Genomic DNA, 10,034 nt, shown 5'->3' with positions numbered 1-10,034 from the left:
CCATGTTTCATGCAGACAGGTATTCAGAAGAATGTATACAAACCAAATTCTACTTTGTGATAAGGACCTTTGCTAAAGACCAGAACAGATTATAGCTCTGGTAAGAATTACTTCTGGGATATGCCCTCAGTTCCATTTTAAGTGAAAAAAGTCCATCACAACGGACCAGCATGGAAGGGAGAGAGGCCTAACTTCACATTGCTTAAATCTGATGTTCAGAACTGAGAAAGACTTGCAATATTTTACTCTGTCAATTTACAAAGAACAACATAATTACCTAAGAATATTTCTTTTAAAGTATAGCTGCTTTCTGAAACGCGTCCACTGATCTTCAGATCACTGGTGATGACCTCATCATTTCTCCAAACTGTTTATATGTAGAATAATATTTTTAGCCCTACATTATTACCAATTTGTTTTATCTCTATTTCCAGCCATTTGCTCTTATTGCATCATTCTCTACTACAAGTGCTAATTAAGGACTCCCATCCTGCCTCAGGAAAGTAGTTAAACTGCCCTTTTTTTGGAGGAATGTGGGGAAAGATGGTACATTCAGCCATATTTTATTTACAAGAGGCATAATGTCAGTCCTTCCTTGCTTGCTATGGTTTCTCTCTGAAGTCTCCTATCAAGTCACTAAGGATCAAAAATGGAAAGAGCTTCTTATTCATTTAGCACAGACCATACAGAATGTCTTGATGAAGTACGATAATGTACCAAGCTAAGTTTCTTGCAACACTGGAATTCCAAAATTGACTGCACTACTCAAAACAAAACTCCTCATTACTGTATTACTTGTAAATCCCAATATTACATGAACTCTTTTGGTCACAGGCCTGCAGTGGGATGTTAACTTCCAATAATTAGCCATGACATTCCCCCAACCTCTAACCCTCAGCATCACAGTTCCCAATATGTAGGAGAAATAAGCACACAAATTTTGGTTCTCATTCTTTGAATTCCATGTGACATTTTTTAATAGACACTGTTTGTTACGCACAGCATTGAACACAAACCCAGTTTGTGTCAAAAAACCTGCACTCTTCAGGATATATAACTTCCTGTTTATGTCAAATGTAAAGCTTTTACCTATTACTTTTCCATTTTGATCACAATATTTACACAAAATCACAAAATATGTGACAGCAAGTGGCCAAAAACATCCCTAAAAAAATCCCTTACAGTGGTGCTATCCAGTGACCATTATCCTACTATGCTTGCATTCTGAAGTTTGTTAATTTGCCTAGATTTTTTAACTAAACACTGTATATTTAATACAGTGATGTGCCATGAATTATCAAGATAAATCTTTTAAATCATTTGCTTTAAGAAAGACACTTTAAAGTTTTACCAGACCTGTTGCTATAAGCCCATGCTGACTGATGTTAATTTATTTCCTTCAGAGCTCTGCAACAGCCATTACATTATACAAAGTAATCCCTTTACAGTCAAAACAGTTGCCCCAAAAAAATAGGATTATGCAAGTCAACTGAAAGAGATGAATCAAGGTCTTCTCATAAAATAACCTTAACTAAAAGCTGGGGGATAATGTCAGATACATCATACTTGCATCATATATCTGTCTCAATCAACAATGGAACTTCTCTGAAAACATTTTCGGCATAAAAATCAATGGAGAGATTTACACAGCCCTGGTCCACTAATCCGTTCCCCTGGAGCTTCAAAACTCAACATCAAAAATCACAGAATAGCTTGTTTTAATCCTACACTATCAGTCATTTTGTATTTCCCTATTTAGTAGGTCTGAATTTAACTTGATTGCCACCAGTAGAGGTGTACTCTAGGAAAATGCTTGGATTTTGCTTACCAGGGTCGCAACTGTGGAAAGCAATAATTGATGAAAACGAACAAACTAACCTTTTAGACACTACAAACTGAATCCACAGTTATAAATAACACTGAAGTTTCACCATTAGTTGTTTCAGTTTCAGCAAATACTATTCCAGGGTTCTATAGAGGTAGGAGCTTCATTAATCACCAAAGATAAGATGTAGTAAACCCACAACTGCTAAATATGTACATGTTATCCTCTTAATACGAAATATGTTTCAACTTTTCTCCTATGGCAAAAAAAAAGAATGCTCATTTTGATCTAAATTGTCATGATATCAAGCACAGGTTTTACTAAATCAGTTGCTAAGCTTCTGTATATTCTTTAGAAAGACTTTCTGAACAGGTAGTGCTCAAAAAAGTCATCACAACAAGGTAGCTCAGACTGCCACTGAACTATTTTTAGGGAATAAATTGCTTTAAGCACAAAAGAAAACAGCGAACCCACACATAAGTGGAAGTTGCATTTCCAAATAATTGCTGGGTAGCAAGTGGAATGTTTCTGTGCTCTCTAAAGTCTGACAATCTAACTGCAGACCAGGAAGTACATGGGCACATCATTAATATCAACACTGTACATTAGCACTCAACTCTAAAAAAACACCACAAAGCTATGCATTCTCACACCTTAACTTACAGAAACTTCCACCAAAAGAAACTTCTGTCAGTTGTAACAGAAACTTACCAGGAGCACATCAAGGTATCAAACACTGGAGAAAGGAAAAGTTCAAGTACAAACTACATTTTCAATGCTGTATTACCTAATGCCTTCAGGAGCTCTTCTCGCACAGCGGAAGTGAACTTTCTGACCAGACATAATGTTGTCATGATAGCAAAGAGCAAGTTGTAAGATAATACAATATAGAAGTTTCCCAGCCAGTTAAACCTTCCAAAGTCTCCAAGCAGATCAAATCTGGTGATTCCTGTTAAAATTGCATTTAAGATTTATATCAAAGTCTTGATCGCATTTTTTAAGAAACACAAAAACATCACTGTAACATTTTTTACATATGTAAGCAAAATTCAGACAACACACTACTTATAGCAGACACATGGTTAAACACAAAAGACAATGTTCTCAAGGTCATTTTCCATTTCATTGACCAATATAAAACTGTAAGACACACTTATCAAAGTGTTTAAGTTTCCTAGTGAAATGCTTGAACAATGTGATTTTAAGTCTATTTGTCTATTTATATAAGAATTCTGCTTCTTTAACTTCAGTAAATATAACTAGGAAAGAAAAATATCAGTATTAGCATGAAAACTGCTTGAAATCTCAGTTCCTATGAAATCCATATCTATTCCAGAAAAGGACGAAATGCATCACAGGCTTTATTAAAAATACAGGTAGCAAAAAGCCTTTCCATTAGAGCCACAACATCCTATAGCAAACACTAAGTCTCTGTGGTTTTTTGGAGCCACTGCTTTTGAAACCAAAGTTCAAAGACATCTTTCCAACTGCAGTTTTACTCCTAGACCTACCCACCACTATAGCCACCGAACATTTGCACAGAAGGAAAAGAGTTTAGCTGAAAGACAGTGCTGACAGGTGTTCACAGTGGACCTCATAACACTGATGCCTGCACTTTGTGCTGATCAAAGGCTAATCAATCACTACAGCTAAGTGAGCAAAATTCTTCCAAAATGTGGAAGTGTTTATGAGCTGCAGGGTGCATCCCAGAAGGCAGAAGAGGAAGAGCCATCAATTGTTCCTCTGTTAGGTCTACATCAGGACTGCACTGAATAAACGGCAGAATATTGAGATGATACCCAAATAACAGTTGTCTAGGATTGATAAGCCACTCTATTCCCCAAACAGATTTGCACAGATGACGTTGATGCGTGCTCTCGTAGCTGAGACCAACAGTGAAAAGGAAGAAAGCTTTCCTCATCCCATAGGTGAAATGGCAGCAGAAAACTAGGCAATCAGAAAACAACCTGGCTCAGAAATTCCTGGAAGTGAGTTTCCTATCATCCTATTTTGAAAAAGTTTGGGGGCTTTGAAGAACCATGACTTAAACGGTGATAATCAATGAAGAGAGGCAGAATTAAGGGTCAGTTATTTTCCTCTCAAGGGTAAACCTGGCACTTCTGAATCTCATTGTACCTTGATACCCAAGACTTACAGCCAGCTATCACAATAGTAAGAGATACAAATGCTCCTTTTACTCAGCATCAGTCATTTATATTAAAAACATAGGAATCAAATTTGACATCTAAGAAAAACATGTTAAAAATTAAGAAAATGAAAGTCAGGATAAACGAAAAAAAATGTCACTGAAGCTGATCAAACTAGCAAGAGAAGCAGGAAGAAATATGAAAAAAGCACAGAAGGTCTTAGCACAAAAAGAAGAAACCAGCTGACTGAATTAACTGGTAAACGGATGAAGGACAATAAACACAAAGCTGCTTTCACACTTGAAGGCAAACAGTGTCCTTAACATTCTCAAAAGCAGCCATGTTTTAGTCAGACTGCAGAGCTACAGGAAAATTGAGAAAGTCAGGTTTGAATGTAGAGCCTTCCAGACCCTTAATGGAAAAGAAACAAAACAGGTAGAGCACTGGGTGAAGAGTTCTCTGGAAAAGAAGTAATACTTCTTGCCACAATGAGGTTCAAAAGAATATCTAGCAACAGAGCAGGCATTGTAAAGGACAAACAAAAATTAAGCCTGACACTCCTATTAGAACAGGTGGGAAAAACATTGCTCATTAATTATGTTTTTCTCTTAAAATAAAGTCACTGCTCGTTAGAAAAGATCTGACAGTATTATTTTGTAAATCTGTGGGAGAAAAGGATTAAAAAGCTTTCGGTGACTTTCTGATCGAAGAAGTATCTATGCAGCCCACAAAGAAAAGAATTTCCAAGACTGCAATCTGAAAAATTATTCAGTAGCTGAACAGAAAGCAAGAGCTCTAGTTGACACAAATAGATACCCAAGAAAGCTGGCATCAATTTACCAAAAAAAACTATCAAAGAATTATTTAGGTTAAAAAAAAAAAAACAAACCAAACAACAACTATGTTTTAGATTGTACATGCAAATAAGTTCAAAAATCACTATTTACTTAAACCATAATACTTGAGTGGAATTCTGGGAAAACTGTATACTAGAAATTTCAATTTTGTTTGCACAACTCTGTTTCTGTTTTCTGTAAAGTGCCCTGCTTCCTGTCTGTTTCTCAGTGGTTAGCAATATGGTGCTGGTGTGAAACGTTTCTGAAGGAGCACTATTAAAAGGCTAAAAAATGTGTTATTTTTGTAAAAACTTTCCTGGAGTTCTGTAAGAATTACTAGAGACCTGCACCACCTACATATCCAAGACGAATGTTATGTAAAACTTGCAAACTTGTACAAAATTCTATTTCCATTTTTAAAACTTGAAAAATGTCAGTACATGTGTTAGGTAACTTTTGCTTTTTTACCTTTCCCATAATGAAAAAGTCTAATCTTTTCCATATAGTCTAGAAACTTGCTTTTTTAATAAAGTGAAAAGGCTATGAATCTGCTTAACATATTTATTTCTTTTCATCTATTCAATGCCACAGGGCAGTAGCATGTAGTTCAACACACTGATATTTTTGCAAAGCGCCACATGACTCACTGTACTCTAATACACTCTATTAATCCTGTTTGGACAGCTGTGACTGTGCATTTGTTAGCTCTGTGTTAATTGTTCCATCTTTTTTCTTCTTTTATTTATCTCTATGGCAAACTATTCAGGAATTTCATTTGTCAGTCTTTTTTTCAAGTGAGTTTTACCATTAATCTGTTTCCTATGAGACAACAATGCACCCAGCATGTATACCGACTTCCACAGAATCCATTTATTATCAACTGTTAATCTCGCAGATCATTAACAATTATTTCCCTTTAAATAAGTGATGAATGCAGTAACTTAGTGGACACGATACTAATGTTAAAAATCTGTTCTAAATCACTAATTTTTCAACATAGAATCTTGCTCTTAAGTGCTGGAATTTTTTTACTTGTAAGAACTTTATCGTACTGGCTATACTTTAAAAATGCACTATTTTAAATACTTGAATTGTTCTTTTGCATTTGTGAAGTTTTCCTACAGATTTTTAAAACATGAGCTCTGTAATGTGTATTTTCAGATTCAACCCTCCAAAGTGCATTAGAGATGAGGTTTTTGTTTGTTATAGAAATGATGTAGTAAATCTAATAAAACTCATCTACAGATACATACAGCATGAAGATGTACAGTATAACTTACCAGAAAATATTAACTACTCTTGATTTGACAGTATTCTGGTTGAAAATAAGATGAGCTACAGAACCACATGGTACACATTCCTGATCTGTGGGCTTTAACTGATCTGAGCTTAAACTCCTAAGCTTGGACTAAAGATTCGTACAGCCTGTTGTGTAGATTTTTATTTCATTTACCGTTCCAAATGAAATTCACATTACCTGAAAGTATTCTACACTACTTAAACATGTGATAGGCTTGCAACCTAACTTTAAGAAATCAAGTTGAAGATTACCTAACTAAAGTGAAGATACAAAGCACCTTGTCTTTCCAAACAGTTAAAATAGTTTTTCCACTTCAAATGCTATTGCCAGTTCTTAACTATAAAATCAGAACTTCTTCAGTTCTACTATGCTGGACTCCAAATTTTTTATATTTGAAAATTGAAGTAACAAAGAATGCAAGCAGGTTATTTTAGGAAAAATGAAAGTAGCCTGGTATCATTGCTGATAAAAAAACTTCAGTAAAATTACAGTATTAACTGTACTTAAGATGACATTTACACTCAACGTTATCTCAAATTTTAAACCTGAAATCCCCAAATGTTTGGTTGGTTTGTTTGGGGTTTTTTTCCCCATGAAAACTGAGCACTATAATGTCACGGTGAACATGAAACTATTTTATACCGCCCTAATCAAGCAGTCTACATACCTGTTCTTCCCCACCAGAAGTTTAAAAACCTAACCTACCTTTTTAAAAGAGTATATTCTGTAAAAAATGCTTAGCATCTTTTTTTAGAATGTATATACTGCAGTGTATGCATGTAAAATGCATGTTCAACAGCTCATGTTGGTGTAGAAAAGGCCACACATACATGCCCTTTCTATGGGGTTTTCCTTGGTTTTGTTAACTCTATTAAACATCCTTTATCACAAGTTGGTGTACTTCCACTTCACTTACCCAATGTTCTTGACATCACCGGCAAAGCAGAGCTCAGCACCAAGATTGAGACACAGTTTCCAATGATCTGTTTAAAAATGACAAACAAACATTTAAATTCGCTATGGGATTGCAGAAGAAACACAGTGGTCAAGATGAGAAAGAAGAATTCCTGAAAGTTACATCCTTTAAACTGAACCTAAAGCAATTTACAGTAAGATACTGTTAGTCCTGCTCACTTCAGCCACACTTCTCCATATGCTGTTATACAAGATGAAGATGACCCAAGGGATGAGGTAAAAATATCAGGTATGTAATCATTTGCTTTTAATCATACTTAGATTGAAAATAATTCAAGACTACCATGTTGCAAAGCATCAACTGTTTACTTAATTCCTGAAACCTTTTGATAAAAGACCCATTCCACAGGCTTATAATAGATGACTGATACATCAGCTTAAGCTTTGTAGGTAACTGCTTGCAGGATTAGCATTATTTAAAAAATTACAACAAAGAGCTTCCTTTCAATTGAATGCCTGTTGACTACTTTAAACAGAAGGAAAAAAGTCACAGCTGTTAGATTTTACTCCACTTTTTGTAAAGCCTTTATAAAGAGTAATTGAAACTTTCTCTCACAAGAGATCACTTTCCTCAGCTCTAATTCTATCAGAATCTAAAATAAAACAATCAATAATTAAATAAAACTCAAAACCTTCTTGAAAGTAGGCACACATTCCTGCATTCACTGTTTATTTCCACACTATTCCTTGTGTACTGTAAACAATTAGTAGAAAACATTAAGAACATTCCAACTCCCTATTATCTACTATAACCATTCTGTGTGTTTATCTACTTTCTCACTTCCAGCAGTTTATGGTAAAAATGTCTACACACTACTTCAAAAACACACAAACAACAAACAAACAGTGAAACACAAAGAAAAAAGAATTAATTTTGTCATCTGTTCCTTGGTTACTGAACACCTCTCCTTGTCAGTTGTGGGAATATTCTACCAAAAACCTAACCATGTTCCTCCGCATTAGGTAACAGCACTTGTTATTCTGAAGCCAGTGCTAAATTGTAGAAAGTCAAATTAGCCTCAGACTGCAAAATGTTGCTGAATATACCTCCCTCAGTCTTAGTTTAATTATTCAAATTTGAACTACTTTGTCTGTATTACTTCTAGCAACCAAGTTCTTCAGATTTCAAACAAGCTCCCTGAAGTACAGTTAGCACAATCAAAGTTACTCATTAGCAATAGGCTTCCTTTGAACAAAGTTCTTTCACTAGCTTTTCTATAGCTAGTTAACAAGCTCTGCTATTCCCAGCTTTTTACAAGTGAATGGATGCCATCCAAACTAAACAGAGCACATCCTTTTTCCCACTCATTCAGCATTTTGAAAATCTTCCAGTTTGTGTTTACCCAGCTTACAAACAAATACTGATCACCGCAAATGAGCCATTCAGGGTAATTACTAACTAAAAGAGTCAGTTTGTCTTGGGTGGCAAGAAAGAGGAGAAGGGGCCATCACCATTGCAGACTTTACCTTACCTTTGTCATAGTTGTGTCATCCTTCCTGGGAGTAAAATTCTCAAAAAAACGAAGACTGTAGAAGCCGACGACAGAGGACACCATAAGATAGCTGTGAGAATCAAGGAAAAAGGGACCGCCAAGGAATGCAAGTTTCACTCAAGTTCTCAGCGGACTCCTAAAAGTCTTAAGAAGCAAAGGGAAAAAAAAGAAACCCCCACACACACAAAAAAAGAAAACAACCCACCAACAAAAACCAAAAGCATGCTTCGAGTGCTTGAGAAGGACTGGCCTGTATCTCTTCTTCCCATGCAAGTGTCTGAGTAAACTACCAATGTCCCAGAAAACTGGACAGAATGCTTGTTAACAGATAGAATTCTTCAAGAAAGGATACAAAATCAAAATGATTTCAAGTGCTGCTCCCACAAAACCAAAGGTGGACAGGGAGGCATTTCCTATTCCAGGCCCCTATAAGGGGAAAAATATTTTGCATAATTTAGTAAGATACACGCAACTGTGTCATAAAGTTAACTTTCACCAGGACCAAAAAGCCTTATGTCTTACATGAAGTAGTCTTTTCTCAATTCAGTGTTTAAGGGGCATTTTGATGTTCTAACCTTTAAGTCTCCCATCCTATGCAATGGCATCAGCTAGCTTTCAAACCGGAGTGAAATGTGTTACTAAGACAGAAGGTACAGTGATTCATATTTTACGCATATGGCATCCCACCATGCTACATTCCATACCTACTCCATTACTTTGGAAACTAAAATAAATGCTTTCAAAAGGTAGCACCTCTAGTTGTTCACAATACACAGGCAGAGTGGCCATTACTGCTAGAAACCTTGTATAGCTCTGCAAGCTCACATACAGTGATACACAAGGAAAAGCATTACTAAGTTAATACAAAAATCTTCATGATTAAAGACATTGCAACCCCTCAGTTCTTTACTTTCTTCAAGGACTTTTATGATAAAAGATGAGAAAATGTCGTATTTTAAGTGGAACAGAAACCAAGATAAGCTTTTTGTATTGGTTTTTAATATAGTTTCTTAAATTGAACATTTCTTGTCCATAAAAATGTAGGAAACATGAAGAAAAAAGAATCAGATTACTGATTTACTTTAATGAATCACTGTATCTTCACCAAGATTCTCGACTAGTTTTATCTAGAACACACTATAACATGACATGTAATAAATATTTATGTGTGCACAGGGACAAAACCTAGAAGCAAAGTCAAGGTGGAGGCTCATTTGTTTCCATGTTATTAAAGCAGAAGTTCTCACTTGCACTTTTCTAAGGGCTCCAAAGCTTTACTAAAGTTATGAAAATCATACATAAAGTTTACTTTACCCCTGATCCCTTTGGCATTGCAGTCTCATCAACCAACAGGTAAAGAATGTTGAGAGCAACTAAGAGGACTGAGATGGACTGTAAGGAAGCAGAAACAGTCTTGTTATTTAAAAGTATTCTACATTTTTAAAACGTATATATTTA

General features: G+C 35.5%; 1 protein-coding gene across 2 annotated transcripts in view; it reads right to left on the bottom strand.

Moving 5' to 3' along the window:
• Window positions 1-10,034, bottom strand: part of LMBR1 (limb development membrane protein 1) — a 79,636-nt gene that overhangs the window by 7,553 nt on the left and 62,049 nt on the right. For both annotated transcript variants that reach the window (XM_065666804.1, XM_065666805.1), the window contains 5 exons: window positions 9,891-9,968; window positions 8,929-9,002; window positions 8,556-8,646; window positions 7,025-7,091; window positions 2,613-2,774 (listed from right to left, as the gene is read on the bottom strand). In XM_065666804.1, the coding sequence (XP_065522876.1) occupies window positions 2,613-2,774; window positions 7,025-7,091; window positions 8,556-8,646; window positions 8,929-9,002; window positions 9,891-9,968 (472 nt within the window). The remainder of the gene's footprint in view (window positions 1-2,612; window positions 2,775-7,024; window positions 7,092-8,555; window positions 8,647-8,928; window positions 9,003-9,890; window positions 9,969-10,034) is intronic.

This window comes from Lathamus discolor, chromosome 2 (genome assembly GCF_037157495.1).
Source record: "Lathamus discolor isolate bLatDis1 chromosome 2, bLatDis1.hap1, whole genome shotgun sequence".
NCBI classification, from domain to species: Eukaryota; Metazoa; Chordata; class Aves; order Psittaciformes; family Psittacidae; genus Lathamus; species Lathamus discolor.
This window is presented reverse-complemented; position numbering and strand designations above follow the sequence as displayed.